The sequence below is a fragment of the Gigantopelta aegis genome, chromosome 4, assembly GCF_016097555.1.
Source record: "Gigantopelta aegis isolate Gae_Host chromosome 4, Gae_host_genome, whole genome shotgun sequence".
NCBI classification, from domain to species: Eukaryota; Metazoa; Mollusca; class Gastropoda; order Neomphalida; family Peltospiridae; genus Gigantopelta; species Gigantopelta aegis.
In genome coordinates this window covers 49,938,454-49,964,449 of record NC_054702.1, presented here as the reverse complement: position 1 = coordinate 49,964,449, position 25,996 = coordinate 49,938,454, and the positions used below count along the sequence as shown (strand labels likewise).

The 25,996-nt window shown below is 33.7% G+C and overlaps 1 protein-coding gene across 2 annotated transcripts in view; it reads right to left on the bottom strand.

Annotated features, from left to right (window-relative positions):
- Positions 1 to 2,848: 2,848 nt before the first annotated feature.
- The window catches only part of LOC121370662 (androglobin-like), an 85,449-nt gene continuing 62,301 nt past the window's right edge, over positions 2,849 to 25,996 (bottom strand). For both annotated transcript variants that reach the window (XM_041496050.1, XM_041496049.1), the window contains exons 31-45: positions 25,805 to 25,819; positions 23,573 to 23,606; positions 22,698 to 22,792; positions 22,059 to 22,152; positions 21,373 to 21,661; positions 17,463 to 17,650; positions 16,821 to 17,029; positions 16,013 to 16,092; positions 14,565 to 14,618; positions 13,942 to 14,053; positions 12,874 to 13,085; positions 10,703 to 10,798; positions 8,484 to 8,734; positions 7,636 to 7,819; positions 2,849 to 3,847 (exon numbers count right to left, since the gene is read on the bottom strand). In XM_041496050.1, coding sequence (XP_041351984.1) covers positions 3,650 to 3,847; positions 7,636 to 7,819; positions 8,484 to 8,734; positions 10,703 to 10,798; positions 12,874 to 13,085; positions 13,942 to 14,053; positions 14,565 to 14,618; positions 16,013 to 16,092; positions 16,821 to 17,029; positions 17,463 to 17,650; positions 21,373 to 21,661; positions 22,059 to 22,152; positions 22,698 to 22,792; positions 23,573 to 23,606; positions 25,805 to 25,819 — 2,111 coding nt within the window. In that variant the 3' untranslated portion in view covers positions 2,849 to 3,649. The remainder of the gene's footprint in view (positions 3,848 to 7,635; positions 7,820 to 8,483; positions 8,735 to 10,702; positions 10,799 to 12,873; positions 13,086 to 13,941; positions 14,054 to 14,564; positions 14,619 to 16,012; positions 16,093 to 16,820; positions 17,030 to 17,462; positions 17,651 to 21,372; positions 21,662 to 22,058; positions 22,153 to 22,697; positions 22,793 to 23,572; positions 23,607 to 25,804; positions 25,820 to 25,996) is intronic.

Below are 25,996 nucleotides of genomic sequence, written 5' to 3'. Positions count from 1 at the left end.
GAATGAAAAGACAAGGTTGATGGGCCTCACTGAAACGAGTACAGAGGTGACACATTTGGAATCTGTGTCAAGTGTTTGCAGATTTACAAGCCTTGCTTCTGTCGTTGGACATACATGTACATCGAGAGTGGCGAATACAGGACAAATTCAGTATCTTGGGAAATTTTAAGACTAGTTTTATAATAATCTCTGACAATGTTTTTAAATGTTTTTCATTTTGTGTTGATTGTTCCATGCAATATTGGTTTGTTCCATCGTCTGGCAACAGCGTTTATTTTTGTCTTTTTGATATGTTGTGTTCTTTTACAACTGTTCACTTTCAAAAATGTTTTTCGCTTTATTTTGACAATTCGTGTTTTAAAGAAAAGAAACAAAGAACAAAACAATGCTGTTGATGAATGGTTTATTTTGTTCACACACACTAGACCTGTAAATCTGACCAGTCCTACTGGCACAGTGTAATATTGTAACAGTACTTACAGATTCACCTGGAGACCAGATCACTTTATGGGACAGCCTTAATTACATGGACAAAAAGGCCAGACTACAAGAAAGAAATATATAGTTGTTCGCTATGTAGATAAAAACTTAACTGATGTCTTGTACCAGAATTAATGAAAAATGTAAGATTTGTTAATATTAGTTTTTAAAATTTTACTCTTTCAAATTTACTTTTCAAACTAAATTTCAATCCCACAATATCTTCTGCAGAAAGCTAACAAAAATAAAATATGTTTTACAAACAACTACATCCACCACCATTAAATTGCTAAGTAGAGCAAGGCAACATGTGGAGCTTACAAGAATTTAACTTTAAAATGACCAATACTTGTACAACACTAAGATAGAAACAATAACACACAATAGTAATCTTTTCCATTGAGACAATCTGACAGGACACCATTGGGCACTTTTCAAGTAGGACGGACATGAAGGGCCAATCAACTGAAGTCATTTCTTGAAATGACCAATGGATTAGGACGGAATGTTAAAGACACATTATCAGGGACGGAGCCAAGGCAAGGGCTATGTTCCTCATTAAAATGGGGACCAGTGGAATGTTGGATGGTTTTAGTTAAAATATAAAACACCACAGTAATATGACAAAGGCACAAAACATTAATGTCCCTAAAATCTATTCCACAAACAAAAACTCACAACAGCAAAATACTTTTAAAAACAGCCCCCCTTTTTAAGAAAAGAAATTTTTAATAAAATGTTTTGTTTATTCAAATCAATAAAAAGTAATCAAAGGCTTGTTGAAGTTAAATAACCATCTTCCAGTCATTTAAGTAGTCTTTAACAAGGGACATTAGGATGGAAAACAAACATACACATGTATGTATAACCTTTCATGTGACTAAATCATATTTTGTTAAAACTTATAATTAAAAAACCCCAAGTGTAATACAATTAGTGCCAAATTTAGGCAAAAGCTGACCAACTCTAATTTCAAAATGTTTTAATGTTAATTATTTTACTTTTCTTTTTGGTCTTTAACTTTGTACACATGCTAATCCAGGTTCTTTTGGGGTTTTTTATTTGTTTTGTTTTACATTTTTGTTTTAATGTTTCTTCGATGAATGGGCCTTTTACATTTAGCACATCAGACGGCCAGCAGCCCTCAGTATAATGTAATGGTTCTATGAAATATTAACTGTTTAACACATTTGTGTTTCATGAAATATTAATTTGAGCAATATTAACATAACTTGGTCTGTTCAGTTGCTGCCTGTGGCAAAATCACCAGGTGAAAAATACAAGAATTACAATAAATTATTTGCTTTATATATTGAGCAGTGAATGAACTACAACAAAAATCATTTTGTCAAAGGTTAACTAAACTCAAATATGAGCCTTATGTGTTGGAAAGATGCATACCCGGACCACCAACACATACTGAACACTTTAGGAAATGAAAAATACGTAATTTTAGAGTTAATAAAAAAAAACGTGATTATTCCTGCTAATTGAGGGCAGCCATTTTCTTTTGTTTTCGTTGCGTCTGGTACTCCGTCAGCTCCTACCAACTCCTGTATGCACAGTGTAAACAAACGCAGTAATTTATGACACGGAAATTTGCTTTCATCAACCTGACTTGTAAAACGACATAAATGACTTGATAATATAACAAGCTATTTAACTAAATATATTTCAATTTGCATTAATAAAACGAAATTGGGTTATAGTATTTTTCTCTCTTAAAAAATCCAAAGAAAAAAATGCATACTATAAGACCTATTGGTTGGGTACATTCGAGCAAAAACGACCACTCACGATACCCAAGTGATAATGTTCTTTTCTCTGGGACTATATAATTGGTCAGTTCTGTGATGTTAGATGGGAAAGTCTACTTAATCAAGAGTTTTACAGAATGATTTACAGTAATAAAGCATGATGGCTGATAATGTCCATTAACATTTTAGGGGTGGCAGGTAGGCCTGTTTCCTAATACCCTGTCATGTTAAGCTGGTACATAATTATTGAGTCTAGATCAATGGCGGTAATTAATAGCTTGTCTACCTACCAAAGATACACCTGCCTATCAGGAATTACCGGTAGATGCCACTAAAGTATGGACCAATTAACAAAGAAAACACTCTGTTTATCATTTCAGTAGGTAGGTTAATGCATGGACAAAATATGATACAGTTATTTCAACACTTCGACAATGGCGGTTTATTTTGTATTGTAAAATAATATATACTTAGCGCTGGCTTACTGGGATGGATATTATTACAGAACATTGAACAAAAATCAGGTACGTTTGTTTCTTCAGTTCTAAGACTAATTCCTGACGCGATGCATTAAATATTATGTAACCACCGGCTCACCAGAGGGCGTATTCACTGGGATAGTACAAAATGGATGCGCCCGTTATATATAATAGTCATCACATTTAACAGTTTTATTAATTAAATATTATAATATACTTGTTGATATTAAGCAATAATGTGCATTATATATTGTTGATGGTGCATATCAGTCCAAAAGCTTTGCACGAGCATTCCTTTAAATTTCCTTACTTTTTACTGATAAAAAATAACAGAATTGGTCAAAAATAACAGAGAATACTTCACACACAATTCTACAGAGCTGTTGCTAAACAACAGTGTGAACATGATAACAAAATGCATGGAGAGTAAAATTGTTTTTGAGACTATGAACTTGTGTAATAGTATTCACTACATATATACAACTCTCCAATATATTAAATCCCAAATAAGTTATATGAACTATATTGTACAAGCATATATCATACAATACATCTTTTTTAATAATGCAACATAAATACAGTATGTACAATCCAAATGTCACTTAATGCATTAAATATAGGCAATGACATTAATGAGATAATAAAACACAATTAAAATCCAATTATAATGTCCTGAAATGTCATTATTAATTTAAAAACACATTTACATAATGAGCAAATGGTTTAGAATTATAATAAATATAAATTACTGACACTTTTAATGTATATATTGCCAATATCAAAGTGGCACATACTAAGGCAATGTTTATGTTCAGATATCACAGACAATAAGCATAGAACAAATGCTGCATCACACTCACAGCATAATGTGGTTCAAAATAAAACTGTAACAAAAAACTGACAGGCATACAGTCTATACAGTTGCCAAGACCATCACTTCTTCTTTCCTTTTGGACTTTTCTTTCCTTTTGCACTTTTTCGACCTTTTGGTGATTTAGCATCCTGCTCAGCCTTCAAGGCAGCCATCTGAGCTGCCAGTTCCTCCAGTCGGAGTCTTTCTGCTTCCAAATACTTCTGACGGAAAGCTTCCCGCGGTTCGTTGATGGAGTCTCTTAATGCATCAAGAGCCGCCTAGGTAATAAAATAAATGAAGGGAAGGGTAAAATGAACTACTGGGGTTCTAAACACAGAATAAAGAATTTTCTAGATGGGAATAAGGAAAAACAAAATAGCAATCACATATAAAAAAGATTGAGTAAATCTGCAACAAAATAAACCAGATCTATGAGTAAACACTTGGCCTGTTTGTGCTCTCTTGTATTTTGTGTTATTTAGCAATCACATGTGAAAAATAACTGTTGTTTATAACACCAAAAATAATATTTCACAAGCACAAGAATTTTCAAAATTTTTCACCTTTTCCCAGTCTTCTTTATTTGATACTTAAATTTTGAAACTTTGAGTTAAGATGTTGGCCTTTCTTTTTTCCTTTATTAAATAATGTTGGAATATACAGTATATAACAAACACAAACAAATTAACAAGGTTTATGAATAGTCACTAATTTCTCTCCAGTGGTATTAATAATACACTAGCTTGCAACACTGATTTTTCTGTAAGAGGATGACTGAAGGCCAAATTAAACTCCAATGAGTAATTTTAAAACATGAATGTTAGTATCTTCCATAAATATCTATTGAAAAACCTAAAACTGTTACTATTAATAGATTTTGCCGGTTGTAATAAATAAAAATAAAAATTCTTGTAAATACAGATTTTTGTTGCAGATGACACAAACAGACCAATATTGGTATGGTTCACTATACATAGGTCTAAAGTTTTCTAGAAGAAAATAAACAAGTTAACAAAAGTTAACACAGAGTTGGAGAGCATAAAGTCCATTGGACCTAAAAAAAATAAACAAAACATGTAATGTTAGTAACACAGTGCTGTAACATAATTACTACTCTGCTAAATATTTCTGATGTTCCAAAATAATTTACTAGTTTTGTTATTTAATGAAGTTCTGAAAATAAGATATTTTGTTTTAAATCTATTAAATTTTAAGTACTAGTGAAGGACATCCAAGGAACTAAACATAATGAAATTAATTTCCTGTGTTTTATTATTGTTTGGAAACAAGCTAGCTTTCTTTCTTCACATCTGGCCAACAAGAAAGCCGTCTATACAAGGAGGCAGTGATGACATCATAATACAACAAGAAGAAAGTACTGAGTTCATAGCCAAGCACACGCCAAGTGGAAAGGTGTTAAAAATGTACACACCAGTACTTTATGACCTGATATATATATATATATATATTAATAAAAACTGTGGTATGTGTGGTCTTTAGTGAATATTAAAGATCTCTTGTGCTTTACTTGTAAGAGTAGGTAAGAGTAGCCTATGTGGTAGCAATGGGTTTCCTCTGACTCACTAACCACTACCATGCAGTCTTAGATACATGACCCACAAAATGGAACGACATGCTCAAGACAGAAAAAAGTTTAATCATCTACGAAATGTTTGATTACAACTTCAAGCATAAAAAATTATATCTTGGATTTCAACTACCTTTTAGCTTATTATGTAATGATATGAAAAATGAACAATATTATTTTGCAAACATTATAGCTTCACTCTTTACAATTAGGTACAAACATGTTTTTAATCAAATTTGTTTCACACTACAGCAGAACAATGGGAAATATGTTGTTAGTGAGGAAGTCTTTTTTTTAATTGTAAAATGGAATGATTGGATTTTATGGGCAAAAATGAGTCTCAATATACACATTCATGTAAACCATATCTAAAAAAGACTGAAACCAACACATAAAATAGCTAGTCTATAGCGAGAAAGCTCTGAAAAATGGATGGGCTGAATGGAGTAGCTTTTGAAATCATTGGAAAAAATCCTGTATTGTCACACTCAAGCAATATCTAAAATGGACTGAAACGAAGAATAGATCATGCATTTAAGTAACTAATCTATAAAGAGAAGCTCTGAAGAATGGATGGACTGAACGGAGTTGCTTTCAAAATCATTAAGGAAATCCTGCACAGTTATACAGTTTCTACGGTATTTGGCTACTGCAGCATTGTATTCCTCTCTATACTGATCCAAAGCTGCCTAAAACAAGAAGACCAAAAACAAGAGAAAAAGAGAAATCAAGTATTAGAATAACCTAGGAAGAGAATACAATAATTAAGATACATCTACAATAATCATGTTATTGAAATAAATGTATTTTGAATTATGTTCATATTTGCTGTCAGAAGATAACACCCATGATACATATCTCACCTTTCTTAACATTTTCAGAGATAAAAACAAAAGTTCCACTTACTTTCTATTAACACTACTAAACTGTTTTAGTAATTACTTCATATTATTATCCGACACATTAGCAAGAAACGTCAACACTTATTAAAGTTGCTAACCTGGGTCATCTACAGAATATTGTTAAAGTGCTGAGAATACAACTATATATGACAACATATGTGTTCAGCAAAGGGCTTTCCACAGAACAATTTCAAAATTTTATTACTTTTTATTTATCAGACATGCACAACCAAAACGGACATTGCAGGAACTAAGTTTGTAATCTTGCTCTAGCAGGCCATGCCATACATCTGATATATCAGTACTATAAAGAGGTACCTGCATTTTTACATACATTATAGAAATACCATGAATGGGAACAAGGCTGTGTCACGGTGTAACCAATAATGTATCAATACACTACAGGTATACCTGCATTTCTTCACAAATTATAGTGTTCACTGCAGTGCTGTTAACCAGCGATGTACATTAATCTGTGTACCTGCATTTCTTCACATATTCTGAAGATATGATGATGGACGTCACTACAGTGTCACTGTGTTACCTGGCCATATTATATCAATTATATCAAGTGTACCTGTAATTCTTCACATATAAACATACATGATAGCTTTCCTTTACAGCACCTAGAGCCACCGAAAATCTGCATTTGACAGAGGATGTACAATGCACTGTCACTGTGTTAACTGGTCATGTAATCACTAAGCTATAGTGTAGCTGTGGTTCCTCAAATAAGGATGTACAATGCACTGTCACTGTGTAAACTGGTCATGTAATCACTAAGCTATAGTGTAGCTGTGGTTCCTCAAATAAGGATGTACAATGCACTGTCACTGTGTTAACTGGTCATGTAATCACTAAGCTATAGTGTAGCTGTGGTTCCTCAAATAAGGATGTACAATGCACTGTCACTGTGTTAACTGGTCATGTAATCACTACGCTATAGTGTAGCTGTGGTTCCTCAAATAAGGATGTACAATGCACTGTCACTGTGTTAACTGGTCATGTAATCACTACGCTATAGTGTAGCTGTGGTTCCTCAAATAAGGATGTACAATGCACTGTCACTGTGTTAACTGGTCATGTAATCACTAAGCTATAGTGTAGCTGTGGTTCCTCAAATAAGGATGTACAATGCACTGTCACTGTGTTAACTGGTCATGTAATCACTACGCTATAGTGTAGCTGTGGTTCCTCAAATAAGGATGTACAATGCACTGTCACTGTGTTAACTGGTCATGTAATCACTAAGCTATAGTGTAGCTGTGGTTCCTCAAATAAGGATGTACAATGCACTGTCACTGTGTTAACTGGTCATGTAATCACTAAGCTATAGTGTAGCTGTGGTTCCTCAAATAAGGATGTACAATGCACTGTCACTGTGTTAACTGGTCATGTAATCACTACGCTATAGTGTAGCTGTGGTTCCTCAAATAAGGATGTACAATGCACTGTCACTGTGTTAACTGGTCATGTAATCACTACGCTATAGTGTAGCTGTGGTTCCTCAAATAAGGATGTACAATGCACTGTCACTGTGTTAACTGGTCATGTAATCATTAAGCTAGAGCCATACCTGGAGTTCCTCACACTTATCAAGCTGGCGTATTTTGGTGATGTTGCGGTTCTGCTTGTCCTCTACGCGCCACCGCTCGACGCTCTCTCGGAACTGCTTGTAGTTGTGGATCTCACGCTGTCTCTCCTCCAGGCGCCGTTGCATCTCCTCCTCATCCAGGTAGATGTACTTCTCACGTGTTTTCCTGGACACAAAATCAAATCATCAAGAACAACACACTCACTGAGGCACGAGTAAACAAAAAACAAAAGTGACAGGGAACCTTTTCTCTTCTTAAAATTGTGATATTGACAGTTGCAATTCCATTTGAAAATAGATTAGCAACTACTACTTTACATTTTAAAATTGTGTAGTGCTTTCAGAAATTTATGTTGTGAATCACACATGTTACTGAACACAAATGTTGCCTTTAAGGATTGGAATCTAGCTCAGTGGATGGAGTGGGATGTAGTTTAATGGTTAGAGTATCCACCTGAGGTACAACAGATCATTACAGTAGTATTCCAATGACTGGTGTATCATAGGTTGTGTTATGTGCTATTCTGTTGGTGAATGATGCTTTCTTGCAAATTAGTGTCTGTTTCCTTCCAATTCAACAATATGTTATAATCTCTTGTTTTAGATAAATACACCCGGCAGCTAAGTTGTGTGCTAAGTATAATATGTTTGAGCCTTAGTTGGATAAGCACAACAAAAATTTTATAACATCATCATCAAATACATCCATCTAAGATGGATACAAATTGTATGTCCTAAAAAGAAATTACACATCATTTAACTGAGAATTACAAACACAAATACGACAAGGCATTTTATGAAGTGCCCTTAAAAACATTCTGCTAACTAACTTGATAAATGGAGTTGTGTCGAAGGGCTGGAGGTATTCTTTCTGTGGTTGTGGCGGTGGCTCCAGTGTTAGAACAGGTTCCATGTCCTGCTGGTCATGTATAGAGATACCCGTGGGGGTTGGTGCATTAGGCTGAGCTTCAGTTTCGCTGGTCACATCATCCACAGCCACACTGACTTCTTCTTTCCCTTCCTCCTCCGCAGGAACCTTAATCAGGTGTGTGCTGAGGTACTGCAACCGGGACTGCAGAGCCTACAATCATTTTCAGTTTAACAGGAATGAATGAATGAATGAATGAATGAATGAATGTAATGAATTTCCAGCAAAAAACATGTCAACTATTAGGGGTCAAATAATGTAAATTAATAATGAAATATTTGTACCAGTATAGAGTTTCAATTTTGAATAAAAGCCAGTGTCTGCTAAAAGATTTTTTTAAAAATGTAAAAGAAACAAACTGGAACATACACAGTCTGAGAGTAAAAGAAGAAAATACAATAGCTAGAGGACTATTGATAGAGTATTTACCAGACATCAAAACAGTACTTCCTGGATGGAAACCACATGTTTTCATCACTAGCATCTTAGTTCACATAATTAAAGATAGTTTCCTAAACTGTCATATTTTAGGGTAGTAAAAAACAGATCACAAAGTGTGTATTGTATGTAGACTGATATGAAAACAGATCACAAAGTGTGTATTGTATGTAGACTGATATGAAGACAGATCACAAAGTGTGTATTGTATGTAGACTGGTATGAAAGCAGATCACAAAGTGTGTATTGTATGTAGACTGGTATGAAGACAGATCACAAAGTGTGTATTGTATGTAGACTGGTATGAAGACAGATCAGAAAGTGTGTATTGTATGTAGACTGGTATGAAGACAGATCACAAAGTGTGTATTGTATGTAGACTGGTATGAAGACAGATCAGAAAGTGCGTATTGTATGTAGACTGGTATGAAGTCAGATCAGTGTATTGTATGTAGACCATTTTGAAGCCAGATAAGTATGTGTATTGTTTGTAGACCGTTTTGAAGCCAGGTAAGTATGTGTATTGTATGTAGACCGTTTTGAAGCCAGGTAAGTATGTGTATTGTATGTAGACCGTTTTGAAGCCAGGTAAGTATGTGTATTGTATGTAGACCGTTTTGAAGCCAGGTAAGTATGTGTATTGTATGTAGACCGTTTTGAAGCCAGGTAAGTATGTGTATTGTATGTAGACAGTTTTGAAGCCCGATAAGTAAGGATGTATTTTATGTAAACAGTTTTGAAGCCAGATAAGTATGTGTTTGTTGTATGTAGACTGTTATGAAGCCAAATAAATATATGTATTTCATGTATGTGTGTAACTTATGTACACAAGTTTTGAAGCCAGATAAATAAGTGTGTATTGTATGTACACAAGTTTTGAAGCCAGATAAGTATGTATTGTATGTCGACAGTTTTGAAGCCAGATAAGTATGTATTGTGTGTCGACAGTTTTGAAGCCAGATAAATAAGTGCGTATTGTACGTACACAAGTTTTGAAGCCAGATAAGTATGTATTGTATGTCGACAGTTTTGAAGCCAGATAAGTATGTATTGTGTGTCGACAGTTTTGAAGCCAGATAAGTAAGTGTGTATTGTATGTACACAAGTTTTGAAGCCAAATAAGTATTGTATGTCGACAGTTTTGAAGCCAGATAAGTATGTATTGTATGTCGACAGTTTTGAAGCCAGATAAGTAAGTGTGTATTGTATACACACAAGTTTTGAAGCCAGACAAGTATGTATTGGGTGTCGACAGTTTTGAAGCCAGATAAGTGTGTATTTTATGTACACAAGTTTTGAAGCCAGATAAATAAGTGTGTATTGTATACACACAAGTTTTGAAGCCAGATAAGTATGTATTGGGTGTTGACAGTTTTGAAGCCAGATAAGTATGTATTGGGTGTTGACAGTTTTGAAGCCAGATAAGTGTGTATTGTATATACACAAGTTTTGAAGCCAGACAAGTATGTATTGGGTGTTGACAGTTTTGAAGCCAGATAAGTAAGTGTGTATTGTATATACACAAGTTTTGAAGCCAGATAAGTAAGTGTGTATTGTATGTACACAAGTTTTGAAGCCAGATAAGTAAGTGTGTATTGTATGTACACAAGTTTTGAAGCCAGATAAGTAAGTGTGTATTGTATGTACACAAGTTTTGAAGCCAGATAAGTAAGTGTGTATTACCTTTGCTGCCCGACCTGGCTCAGCATCCTCCCATGCTTTCTTCATTGCTCTGATCTCATCAGCTCGTTCTGTGTCTTTACGCACTTCAATGTCTTCCTGAATGAATAATATATATTTTTAAAATATTTAAAAAAATTCCCATTTTGTATTTATATAAGAATTGTTCGTAATTTTTTGCGAATTTATCGATGTATAATCGTTACAAATTGTATAAACTCATGTAGCATAGCAAAGCAATTTTATACTAAATTTGTGACTGTTATACATCGATAAATTACGAACAATTCTTATAATTACAAACAGTAAAACTATTTAGTTAAAACTACACGTAATTCATAAATCAGTTTTTAACGTTCTTCACATGCTTTATGTAATGACGTCCCATTTGACGTAATGAGGTAATTTTCTGAGGTGTTTAGTTTAAAATCCTTCACTACGCTACACAATGTTATGCAGTTTGTGACAGTTGTACATCGATAAATTCATTACAAAAAACACAACTGGTATATCAAAGGCCTTGGTATGTACTACCCTGTCTGTGGGATGGTGCATAAAAAAGATCCCTTGCTGCTAATCGGAAAGAGTAGCCCATAAAGTGGCAACAGCAGGTTTCATCTCTCAATATCTGTGTGGTCCTTAACCATACATGTATGTCTGATGCCATATAACCTTAAATAAAATGTGTTGAGTGTGTCGTTAAATAAAACATGTCTTTCTTTCTTTCTTTCATTACAAAAAAAAAATTACAAATAGATTTTATACAATTACAAAGACAGGAGCTTGTGCAGAGGGTGGGTTACAGCAGTCAAACCCTCCCCTTGTTGAAGCATATGTTCTCTGTTTCAATACTTTTCTGGGGCAGCATGTCTTAACCCTTTTTAATTTCGCTAACCACAGTTCAGCCCCCCCCCCCCCCCCCCCCAACCCCCATCTTCTAAAATTTATGCACAAGTGCCTGGACACACCATATTTAGTTAAAATACACATAAATCAGCTTCTAGTATCCTTTCCAGCTGGTATAATGACGTCATTTTCTGAGGTTTATCGAAGGATAACATTCAGTTTTTCTTCTGTCGTCCAATCAGAATAGAGGAAATCGTATAGATTGGGAAATTTTGTAATTATAATTATATAACTTTACAATTATTGCAGTTTTATGTATCACAATTCAGGGGAGGGAGGGGCATACTTCTTTTTTTTAATAAACAACCACAGATCATGCTGTACTATTCTGGCACAGTACAGATAGATTAATGGTGGACAGTGTAACAAATGCCAATGTTGGACTTTCGACCTCTGCATTGGATGGTTGTGAAATGTTTATGTGTTGTTTTCGTGGATAAAGAATCCAGTGGTATTGCTGATATTGAAACCGATAAATTGAAAGTCATATTTGTTATAATAAAGTTACAGGTGAATTAGGAAATGTCAAGACATGAACTTTGAACCCAAGATGGTGGATTATTAAAATGTTCTAATTCAATATACAATGTGACCATTTGTGTCGATAAGTAACAGTGAGTGGAATCCCAGATAACACCACTTCCTGGGACCTCCATCAGCTACTCTCATCAAAATGCAATCTGCTAGCCACCCATGGCCCGCTTATGGCTAGAGCACGGAATTTACTGACCATCATGCACCATCTACCGACTTCTTTGAGAAACACATGCATGCCCTCTTTGCATATTCAAATGAGGCGGCGGTTTGTTTTGCCATATTATTTTTATTTCGCCATTTGTTGTGTATCAAGTAAGTATTTTCATGTCACACATTGTTGAAGAGATGTATTATTGTTTGCTGTATACAAATATGTATATAATGATATAAAAACTGTCATAATTCCCACATAAAACACTGATATTCTCCACGATCATTTTGCTCAACATCGGGCCAATGTCGGCAAAGTGTTGACAATGTAATTTGGTTAATAATGATGAAACATTGATATTTCTCCTTTTACTGGCTAATTATTAATAGTCCCTAGACTCTGTGTCCTAAATTATAAAACACTGATACACAAGGCTAACTTTGAAAGTTTCAAATCGGGCCCAAAATGCATGCTCTACCTCCAAGTTAGTGGGGAGATTAAATTGGACTGAAATAAATTGTTTCCTTTGGGCAACAAATGCTGCTGTCATTAAACAAAATTTAATGTAACTTTGACTTACTGCTGCAGCCTGATCGCTGACCACTCTGAGTGTCCAGTGAGGTTTCGTGAAGTCAAACTGCTGTGATCCTGGCCGGGATCCCGAACCCGCTTTATCCTTGTCTTTACTGCCCTTTTCAGATTTACCTCCCTTGCCACCACCTTTTAACTTGATGTTGGTAGCCGGTTGTTGTTTTTCTTTTGTTGGAGAGGGTGCCCTTTCCTTGTATGCCACTAAATATCAACAAAAAACAGAATTATAAAGGTAAGCAGTACATATTATACTACACTTTAAGAAATTTCTCCCAGTGTGTACCAAACAAAAATACGTTGTTTACTCATTACCTGAATCATGGTAGCCTATGGCCTAACTTTTTGCTCTTTTGATAAAATAGCATTATTATAATAATCCTGGTTTCCCCTAAAATACTGATAATCATGAAACATTAGGACAGTATTATCAAAAGACTACTAATTTATCAACTTTAATTAGAGTGTAAACATTTTACACTCAAAAGGGTGAAAGGGGGATACAGAATGTTTTCTTTGGAGTTTTGGAGAGGGTGCCCTTTCCTTGTATGCCACTAAATATCAACGAAAAACAGAATTATAAAGGTAAGCAGTACATATTATACTACACTTTAAGAAATTTCTCCCAGTGTGTACCAAACAAAAATACAACGTTTACTCATTACCTGAATCATGGTAGCCTATGGCCTAAATTTTTGCTCTTTTGATAAAATAGCATTATTATAATAATCCTGGTTTCCCCTAAAATACTGATAATCATGAAACATTAGGACAGTATTATCAAAAGACTACTAATTTATCAACTTTAATTAGAGTAAACATTTTACACTCAAAAGGGTGAAAGGGGGATACAGAATGTTTTCTTTGGAGTTTTGGAGAATATATTTTCATATTATACTTACTTAAGACAGAACAGGACAAACAAAGGTGGTTTAAGTAATTTCTGGTGAACCTTCCAGATCTGTTTATCCTTATAACTCTAAGACTTACTTTTATCTTAAGCTGTATCATAAAACTACATCATAATAAAAATAATTTGTATTACAATTTGGATAAACACCTTTCAGTTCATTCTTTTCCATCTCTTTGAGCATCTGAACAAATGTCCAACTACTTTCTGACAGAGGCCAGCTGTTTTTCAGGACTGTGGCTTGAATGATGTACTTGTGAGTCTGAAAAGTATGTGTACATATTTGTACATATTTGTACATTAAAAACATCTACAGCAAAACCTGTCTAAACCAGATCGCACCAGGGACCTGATGTTTATCTGATTTAGACAGAATCCGGTGTTTTAGAAGTTAGAAAATTCGGGACCATGAAGGTTAGCTGGTTTTGACAGGATTCTAGTTGTCCAATTTAGACAGGTTTCACTGGATTAGGTTTGAGTTTTAACCATGGTTGTCAAATACAATATACAATGCAACAAAATAACATGAATAATTAAGTTGAATACAATTTCTTTTTAAAAATTGTTGTTGAGAATATCAATATATATATTTATGCGATTATTCCAATTTTTGAGGTAGCTGAAAGCATTGAATAAGTATCATTTACATAACAACATTTTAAATTTAATTATATGGAATTTATTAATTATCCCCATTTAAAAAAAAAAATGTATTTGATTACAATAATTAAATAATGTGTAATAATTAGTGGTAATAAAAACTGCTGTCATACCTTCATACTTATTTCATCTTGGTCATCACTCTGCTGTGAGCGGTCACTGCTCCTCTACAAACATAACAATCAAAACACTATGAAGCATCATGGTGTCTAAACAAATGTATTGTGTACATTTATAATACTAACCATTAAGATTTCCTGAAATTTCGCAAATACAGAGTAAATATTGAATAGCTGTTTTATGAAAATAGCTCTTTTACTGTACAGTATTAAAAGACCTTTTCAACCGAAGGAGAATGAGTTATAAACTTTAAATAGCTAACCTTTATGACAAAAGCAGAGTATTTTAACCCTCTGACTACTGCAGGCAAGACATTTCGCCTGACGTCATGCCAGTCAACATACTGTATACTGTATACAGTGCATTCCCCAATTCATATTTCCAGCCGTTTTGCACATGGCACTCACCAGAAATAATAATAGAACAACAGGAAACAGTATAGCAGTTTTAGTTTTGCGTTTTCAATGGAAAATACCTGGGAATTTTTTGTTCAAAAGTGGTTTTCGACAATTATTTTCACTAGACAACAATGGCGGAACATTTCAGTCATTTTAAGGAATCAATAGCTGACAGCTGATAATAAATTTGATCATTTTACCAACAATGAAAATCACCAAATACTGGAATATGAATCGTAGTTTTTAAAAAACATTCTGGTAAAAAAAACCCCCAATTATTGGGAATAATGGACAAATACTGAACTGCTGGCCACAAATGCCTGTATTTAACAACAACTTCTTCGATTTTTAACCTAATTTTAATCAACATTAACCGATCTAAAATACGATTAAAATTAGAAAACCCCACAAAAATAATACCTACCAATTCAAATATGAACTTTATTTTATGTATTTATAAAACATTTAAGTGAATATATGTGAGCAAAAGTTATCAACTTGTACCCACTTAACGTGGTTTTTGTCAAAAAATTATCCAGTAGTCTGAAGGTTATAAAACAGGCGAAAAATTAATGATCAATAAAGTTGTAAAAAGTGGCGAGAGAGGTGATGACTTTTGAAGACATGGTCACACACAAGTTGACCTATGAAATGGCACAATAAAATACTGCCACAAAATTTATTTGTCTTGAAAAGAATTATAATCAACCAGTTTCTTTAGGCATCTTATCCCACCTACTATAGATACTTTGATATATAACTGGCTACATATATCCACAAATCAGAAAAAACCCCACAAACAAACTTTGTTTATTTTAGTAAAGCTTTAAAATGTTAGCAAAATGGTTTATGGTTTATTAGTTGAAAAAAGAATGTACATGCAGTTTATTTATCAAGTCACATCATTATTTTAACTCTGCCTTTAGAAAGGTCAACTACCGTGCAAATGCTTTTAATTATGTAAATTATATGAACTGGGTTAAAGTAGACAAAAGTCTTCATTTAGTTTTCAAGTCACAGAATGTTTCAAACAGTCAACTCACTGAAGATCTCCCATCACTTCTGGCTGATGTAGCTCCCTTGCCTTTTGCAACATTCGGCTGACTGGGCTTCCACCGACTTGCTGTAAAAATGTTTTAAGTACACCGTATTGATTTTTATATCAAATATAAACTAAACATTAGGTTGACTAGACTTCCATCGACTTGCTGTAAAATTGTTTCAAGTATACCGTATTGGTTTTTATATCAAGTATAAACTAAACATTAAGTGGACTAGGATTCCACCGACTTGCTGTAAAAATGTTTTAAGTATACCGTATTGGTTTTTATATCAAGTATAAACTAAACATTAAGTGGACTAGGATTCCACCAACTTGCTGTAAAAATGTTTTAATTATACCGTATTGGTTTTTATATCAAATATAAATGAAAAATTAGGTTGACTAGGCTTCCATCGACTTGCTGTAAAAATGTTTTAAGTACACCGTATTGGTTTTTATATCAAGTATAAACTAAACATTAAGTGGACTAGGATTCCATTGACTTGCTGTAAAAAATGTTTTTAGTACACCGTATTGGTTTTTAGTATCAAATATAAAGTAAACATTAGTTTGACTACGCTTCCATTGACCACAACTCTGTATTATCAAAGAACTGGCTGCCGTTTTAATGCATATATGATGAACATTTTCTATGTACATGTACTTTATAGTTTTTCACCCAGGATTCTTGATAACACCACTGTTTACACCAAATGGTAAAATATTACAATTTTAATATTCTTGTTCTGCATAAACAATTAATTTAATATGATGAGCAAGATATTGTGCACCAACAATATAAGACTAACAAGATCTGGAGCTTGATCGTTTGGTCTCCGATTCGTCTGGGTTGTAGTCTTTGTGAAAGATGTAAGCAGGTATGACAACATGGCCTTTGCCAACAGCACTTATACATTCCACCTCACTGTCAAGTATCTGCAGTTTGATGTAGACGTCATGTTTGGATGCGTTCACTTGTAAACTTGCTAAGTGGTCTTCTACAACCTTCACTGAATACCTGTAGAAACGACATTTACAGTTGTAAAGTAGAAGAGAAACATCAGGTTAGTTAATTAGTGCTCAACCCTTTTACTTTGAGTAACCCATTTTCAAAATAATATAAAACACTAGATAATTTATTAATGTAAAATTTCATATAAAAAAAAAAGGCTGCAGTTGTTGATCCGGAATGTTTACTGGAACGAGTGCAAAGATGAGCAAAATATCATTGAGTACTGTTACAGTATAAATATTGTGTGAACAGCAAATAGGTTATGCAAGCACAGTTCCACACGACATGTATGTGAATGAAACGTAAAGACACAAAGGGTCATTCAGATTACACACAGATCTCTTATACAGGCGTGTTGAAAAAGATATTAGGTAAAAGACAGTACACAACAATTACAATTATTACAGTAACTATTATAATAATACAGACTTAAATTTACCTGAAAATAATGTTTTTATTGTTTGGCAAATAATAATCTCTGATTTCTCTGGCATTGAAGGCCGAATTGATCTCATGACCCTTGGGGGCAGGAAGTGGACTGAGTGAACCAATCATGCGCATTCTCCAGGTGCCAGCAGCCAGTGGCTGATCAGTGGTCCTTGCTTCAGCCACAAAAGTATAGCCTTTCTGTTTAAGGGAAAATACAAAAATATTTGTTGAAAATTAAAAAATTCATGAATTCAACCATCCTCCATATTTCTGTTCCATTTTGTTTACAGAAATTTTAAAGATCAAATAAAATTTAAAAAATTTGTATCCATCTTAAACTCACACAAGTACTAAACTTAAAACAGTCAACAACATACATGTAACTGAAACCATATTTTTCTTGTATACATAAAGAGTGACCTTTTCATTAATTAAAACATTATTTGAATTTAAAGTAAAAAAGAACTGACACTGAAATCAACTTGATTGTAAATTAAAACGGTGTTGAAACCCTTTTTATCTTGTAAACATAGATTTACTAAAACACTATTTAATGGTAAAGCAAGATCATAAAACTGAGTTAAAACCTTGTTTTTCTTGTATACACACCCCTAAAATTAAAACACAGCTTGCCTGTAAAGTAAAATGGCACCGACACCTTGAGGTTTTTGAGGTTTTTTGTAACACAGAGCCACTAAAACTAGAGTACTACTTGACTGTAAACCTTGCTTTTTTGTGTATACTTATAACTAATTTAAAAGTACTACTTAACTGTAAAGTAAAACTAGAAAACAAAAATTGCATTTTTAACATGCCATGTTTGCATGTTGGCTCTGGGATACTTGGGCAATGTGTCCCCCAGGATTTGAGTTTAGAGGGTTGGCAAAATAATTTTGGGGACGAGAATGCTGAGGTTCCGGGGATAGTTTCTCCAGTATTTTTTAAAAATTTTTTGATACTTTAGTTATCTTTAAATGCATTTTGGAGTACATAATATATGGGTGTCATGTACACATTATAGAAGTCTAAAAGAAAGATACATGTCAAGACATATTTCTGTAATGTTTATTATTATTTTGATAATGTCAAATCTTTAATGAGAAGTTTTGGGGTTTTTAAAGTATGAATTATTCGATATAAGCACAAATAAATAATATATAGGCCTACTTTTGATTATTTAACTCAACACAAGTTATGTAAAAAGGTATCAAGCAAACACAAGTACATGCACATAATATATAATAGTGAATTATTTAACTAGTTATTATTTTTATTTAATTTTTTGCTCTTACTGAAAGTGAAAAAAAACATGCAAAGATTTATTTTTTAAAAAAGAAAAAAAAGTAGTTTGTGTACATTGTAGTTCTGGAACTGTGGATGATTCTGTCCCGATAAAAAACTTACAGAAATTAGTAGGGGTACCAATTTTCCACGATCACACAATCGCAAATCTTAAAAGGAAATTGTATTTTACCAAGTTGTCAAACAAAATGCCAATTTTTGTTGTCAATTTATTTATTTGTCAATATACATACATTTTTTTCTACTTAATCGATCATCTGAACCATTTTAGCATGACAAAAAACGTTACTCTACGACAAAATGTAAACGCACATTTCCGAACATTGTTGGCCGCCATTTTGTTTATATTGATTGGCTCGGTTTTATTTGGTAGGGTAAATTTCTAGGCTGCATTCAATTGAGTGCTCACCTGTAAACTGATGCAAGAGTTCATGCACACACTTTATATAAATTAACCAATTACACTTCAACACTTCATCTTTTCACCAAACATTGAAGACGGGAGTACCGAATTCTCAAAGGTCAATATGACTTTTTTTTAAACTATGTAGATAAAGTACAGTTCCTTTAGGATAAGGGGAACTGGTCCAAACTTTATCTACATTCTTTTTTCTATTTATAATATTTTTTTTACATTACAAATTCCACTAATTTTAATTACAAATTCCACTCAACCTTTTTATTTTTACTTGCAAAAGGTAGGCCTATGCAGTAGAATACATAATCATTATTTATTACCCCAAAATCATGTTTGAGATTAAGCAAGGGCCAATTTAGTTTTTTTGCATGTCTTAGAAATAAAATTCATTCTTCCTGTTATTAAATTCTTTACATTCGTGATATATGTTTTGAAATAATGTCTATTAAATACCAATGAAAATGGATAGCAGTCCAAAAGCCTTACCTGACTATTTCTGAAGATATAAACAGAATTTTAGTCCAGTAAATGGAAAACACATTTTATAAATGGAATTGGCAATTTTTATAAGCAGAATTGGTAATTTTTATAAGCGGATATTCAACACCCCATAATTATGGATGTTGAATCGTTTTAATACGACAGAAATTGGGCACCATTTTATAATTCTTAAAGTTAATAAGTGTTTAGGCCTACTTTTTTCAATTTTGAATACTGGGAGAAAACATACTTAAAATGTTTATTCTCTCGGCGGATTAATCACTGAGGTCAGAGATTTGGGAGGTTACAATTTTTAAGGTCCACCATTTTATAATTCTTAAAGTATTATTTTCGTGTCTTTTTTGTAATTTTTATTATTTTAGATTGGCTAATGGTGATTAAAATTAGGCAAAAAATCGATAAAGTTGCATTTACTTATGGGCATTTGTGGCCAGCTGTCCAGTATTTATGTCCATTATTCTCAATAACAGTGGTTTTCTGACCAGAATTTTTTTTAAAACCCGAACTACGATTCATATTGCAATATTTGGTAATTTTCGTTGTTGGTAAAACGATCAAATTTATTATCAAATTAGCTGTCACAATCAGCTATCGATCCCTGAAAATGACCGCGATGTGCCACCATTGTTGTCAAGTGAAAATACTTGCCGAAAACCATTATTGCCGAAAAAAAATAAAACATTCTTTAATTATATTTCCGTTTCCGGTGAGTGTCGTGTGCAAAACGGCGGGAAATATGAATTGGGGAATGCACTGTATACAGTGTACAGTATATCGACTGACGTGACATCGGGCGAGATATCTCGCCTGCAGTACTCAGAAGGTTAAAATGTTTATTCTCTCGGCGGATTAATCACGGAGGTCAGAGATTTGGGAGGTTACAATTTTTACGGTCCCAGCAAGAAATTCACGGGTTCTGTGCAGGATCATAACGATACCTATCGCCCATGCAAACATGTCAGGTTTAAGGGAATCGAGCACTGTGATTGGCCAAAATACTTTACGGCTCATTGGGATTACCAGCAAGGTGCGGAAACATTTATACATGTACCATTAAAAAAAAAAAATCGAAATGAACTGCTGTTCGCAATTTGGGAAACAGTGCACAAAACTGTGGGCCAAAAAGCTTGCTTTTTTAACATCGAATAATCGTCCCATCCCTAGCTGAAAACTTGTTTTTATACGTATCACTAAAACTGAAGTACTGCTGGACTATAAAGTAAAAGAGCACTGAAACCTTGTTTTTATACGTATCACTAAAACTGAAGTACTACTGGACTATAAAGTAAAAGAGCACTGAAAACTTGTTTTTATACGTATCACTAAAACTGAAGTACTACTGGACTATAAAGTAAAAGAGCACTGAAACCTTGTTTTTATACGTATCACTAAAACTGAAGTACTACTGGACTATAAAGTAAAAGAGCACTGAAAACTTGTTTTTATACGTATCACTAAAACTGAAGTACTACTGGACTATAAAGTAAAAGAGCACTGAAACCTTGTTTTTATACGTATCACTAAAACTGAAGTACTACTGGACTATAAAGTAAAAGAGCACTGAAACCTTGTTTTTATACGTATCACTAAAACTGAAGTACTACTGGACTATAAAGTAAAAGAGCACTGAAACCTTGTTTTTATACGTATCACTAAAACTGAAGTACTACTGGACTATAAAGTAAAAGAGCACTGAAACCTTGTTTTTCTTGTACACATATGGTGCCACCTTCTGGAAGACCTTTGGTATCTCTTCGCCAGTGTCATTGTTGACGACACGCAGCAGACACGTGCTGATCGGGACGTACAGCTTCGGCACGGCCAGCATCTCATCCTTCACATAGAAGATTTCTCGGAACACCACAAACCATGCTCCAGAAGACTGCTCTGGGTAGTTGCCTCGGTAATCAGCGTATGAGATCTTATTCCATTCATCTTGATAGAATGGATACTTCTGCATTATGTCCTCATTAAGTTTAAACATTTCCCTGCAAATCAGTCATGTCACTTGTTGTTATACAATTCATATAAAACATAATTCTCAACTCAAATTATATGTAATTAAATCGAAAGTGATAAGCAAAATTTATCACAGGGCTCCATTTGTAAACCTGGACCTACAAAATGTTCTTAACTGGATGTTTGACTTGAAACTGTAATCATGCTATAATTAGACGTATGGACATACAAATGTAAATGTAATCAAACTCAGTCAATATATCAATTCCTATGTTAAATAAAATATCAGATTTACTGCATCCTATAACCAAAATAATTGAAGAATAAATAAAGTTTACAATAGCCATGTACTAAAAGTGATTAATGATGTTTCAGTTACACAAAGTAATTTTTAAAAATGAATAACAGCAATATATTGACACTTACCTGAACAAGTACAATCCAGTTTCCTCAGCATTGGTTTCTAGTATAGCCCAGGCTTTCTGCAACTGTTCTACAACTTTTATATTTTCATCAGTACCTGAAACAAGTTTAACTTTGTTTTTTTTTACCACAATACAATTTTTATTGTCCATAAATATAAAAATGTCACTTCAATAGATATATTAATGTTTTTGCAACAATATTGTTGTTCTACTGAAATATTTTCATGTGGGCTATTTCTAACTTCAGTATGGAAAAAAGAAAGAAAGAAATGGTTTATTTAATGACGCACTCAACACATTTTATTTTCGGTTATATGGCGTCAGACATATGGTTAAGGACCACAAAGATATTGAGGTATGAAACCTGCTGTCACCACTTCATAGGCTACTCTTTGCGATTAGCAGCAAGGGATCTTTTATATGCATCATCCAATAAACAGGATAGCACACAGCCTTTGATCTACCAGTTGTGGTACACTGGCTGGAACGAGAAATAGCCCAATGGGCCCACTGACAGGGATTGATCCCAAACTGACCGCACACCAAGGGAACGCTTTACCACTGGGCTACATCTCACCCCTCAGTATTGATGCATGACAGAACAATGTTGCAGTAATATGGTGTGTCTCCTGATACAAACCTGGAATTCTGGCAGCCTTGATTTTGCGTACCCAGGCTCCACGCCATGCTTTCTGAATCTTCACTGCAGCCACATGTTCTTCAGTGGAAATCTCTCTGAGACAAAAAATAATTACAAAGCAGTTTTATAACTATCATCAAAAACATATAGCATTGCCTCAAATTACAGTTTTTCAAGAGATGAGAAAAAGAAAAATGAGAAGTATAATGACAATAAATTTGTAAGATACGATTTAAAGGATATATTAAATGCAAAATACAGTACCTGCCTGTATAGACTCCCCCCCCCCCCCCCCCCCCCCCCCCCCACCCCCCCCCCCCCCCCCCCCCCCCCCCCCCCCCCCCCCCCCCCCCCCCCCCCCCCAATCTGCGCCAATAGTACAATATGGACAGTATAGCAAATGCTTAAAGCCGCACGCCCTAGTTCCATCCAGCTAAAATAAATTATAATTTGGTTAATCTACAAACCTGTAACACACTTAGATCACGTTTTTATCAAATGGAGTGAAAAAGCAGGTTTTATATCGATAAATACCATGGGAATCCCCATGTCCCAATTGCTTGAAGTAATTTTGAAAGTTAGTATTCTGATGTCACCGGTAGATGTCGCTCGAAGCACAACAATGCCTCAAAATGGGTTTAATAGCGAAAAACAATGCCATAATGGTTAACAACTAGCCGTAACTAGGGCGTGTCCCTTTAAATACAGACAGGAAAACTAGATAATATAAAAATACTTTGCTTCTATCTTCATGATGGTACCTGAAAATATCCTATGTTGTCACAATGGGTTCTTTAATTAGCCAACAACCTGTGTTCTTCAAGCAAATTAGCTCCAATAAAATACAATACAAACTGGTGAAATAAATCACTCACCTATTTAACCACTGCTCTACTTTTTCTACTTCACCTAAAAGAAAATTGAAAATACTGCCTTATAATTAATTTTAAACAAATGATTTTAATATTCTTGTCATGCAGTTTAAGAATCTATAACAAAAGTAAAGGTATATTTGTCAATTTACTCATTCCCTCACCTCCTCCACCCTCATAAAAACCAACATCAGAAACTAAATTATGTTTGTAATTTTAAACAGTCATTTACACAATAGTTGAATTTGAATTTAACATGGGACCGACATATTCAACAACCAAATCACAAATTACTAAATAAATATATTATGACAAACTTTAATGCAGTGTTCATTACTTGTCCTTTAACATCAAGAAATGTGTAATTGTTGATTGCAACAAAACTGTCACTAAAATGCCTCTTAATTTCATTTTGAAATAAATATTTATCCGTTATGACAGGCATATTGTCAAAGTTCATTTCTGGAAGTGTATCAGATGTTATTTATATCAAAATGTAAAAAAAAAATCCAAAAGGAATCTCAATTAAAATATAAAATAATATAAAGAATAATAATAACTTTAACCAGTATGAAATAAAACAAATGTGTAATAATTTTTAAAATGAAATTTTAAAAAACATTAATTACTACACTTCTAAACACAATGTTTTTATAGTTGCTATATTTTTATAGATTAAATCAGAAAACTAAGATAAACAGTGTCAAATTAAGAAAATACCACACCATGTTTAGTTAAGTTTAGTTAAAGCAATATGTAAGAAAAAAAAATTCCATTTCAGGTAAAAACAAACTCATAGCAACTCTACAAAAGCAACCACATTTTCACATCTTGTTGAAAACTCAAAAATGTTTCTTTAAATATATAAAATGCAGCTAATGCCATCAATAAACTACATGTAGTAATTACAGTAAAGTACTGCAGACTTATGTTACTTTTCTCAAATACATGACTGTGGAATAAAATTAAGACAATGTAGATTCAAAGCAAAAACTGTTTTAATGTGCTCATTCGTGTCTAAAGTATGTGTATTAGAATACAATGTTCTAAAGATGCCTTGGACCACAAGGGTCTAAAGAATATGATGATCTAAAAAGGTGTTAAATATGATGGTGTACATAGGCACCATAACATGATAGTCTAATGGAGTTTTGAACATAATAGTCTCAAGTAAATAGTAAAAACTGAGCTTTGCTGTTAAATAACCATTATCACGGCACACTTCAGCCAGATCGACCAAGCAGAAAAACGGTCTCTAGACTGGTTTACGTGCTTCACATTAAACCAAATGATCACATCACGTATCAGTTAAATAGTTAGTGAATGTTAGCATCTCTCACTGTTGATGAACACACAGCTGTAATGAGATCATGCTGACACTAGGAGAAAGATGAAAGGACAAAAAAGGCTGATTGTGTATTTGTCATAATATACTGAGTCTGCCTGGAAATTTTCTGCTGCGTATTTTATCTCAGAATATAAGGTATTCAGAATGTTTATTCCAAGTCTAAAACTACATGTAAGCCTAAGCCTAAAACTAATGCTTGAACTGAACAAATAACAGGGACCGAGTATTTCAACCACAATATAAAGTACATTGAAACCAGAATATTTTATGTCTGGAATGTATCATTACTAACATATGTAGATATGAGATGTTTAGGATCAAATGGTAGGAAAGATAGAAGGAATGGCAAAAAGAAGGAGTACTGAATAAGAAGAGGAAGAAGCAGAACAGAAAAAGGTCCATAATCTTTGACAAATATGATGACATAGAAGTCAGAACTTGTACTCATGTAACAACAGATATGCTTAAACCTGTTTTGATAACATGTTCAAACTTTACCTTGTACCTCCTTCATCGTGGTGGATATTGAAAGTTTGGGGTGGCAGTCAGTACTGGTAGCATCTCCAACTAATTACTAACTATTGACTATAGCTCTTTATTTAGTTTTGGAACTGATTGCTAATAGCTAATAGCTGGTATATAACAAGTTTTTCTACAGACACAGTACCCGAAAATCAGGGGTCAACTATGCATAGGAAGCCTACTACAATCACACTCTTGTATATGAGACTTGGTTAGACAAACAAAATTACAAATAAATAGTATGACACAACCAACAAAAAATAAGTTTGCATATTCATAAGATATTTATGGACCATATATGTCATACTTGTACCAGTACATGTGAGTCACACACAACAAATAGAAAACCAAAAAGCTGAACATACCCTCTGTTGGGGCTTCTATAATGGTAGCATGCAGAAAAGAAAAGAAACAAGTCAACAAATTACTGTATAAATTAAGATATCACAATGCATGGCAGAAGAGCTATAATATTTATAATATATAAGTATTTTATAATGAAGTATATACATGTATATGTAGAATAATCTTAATATTTATGAAGAGTTCAACCCCAA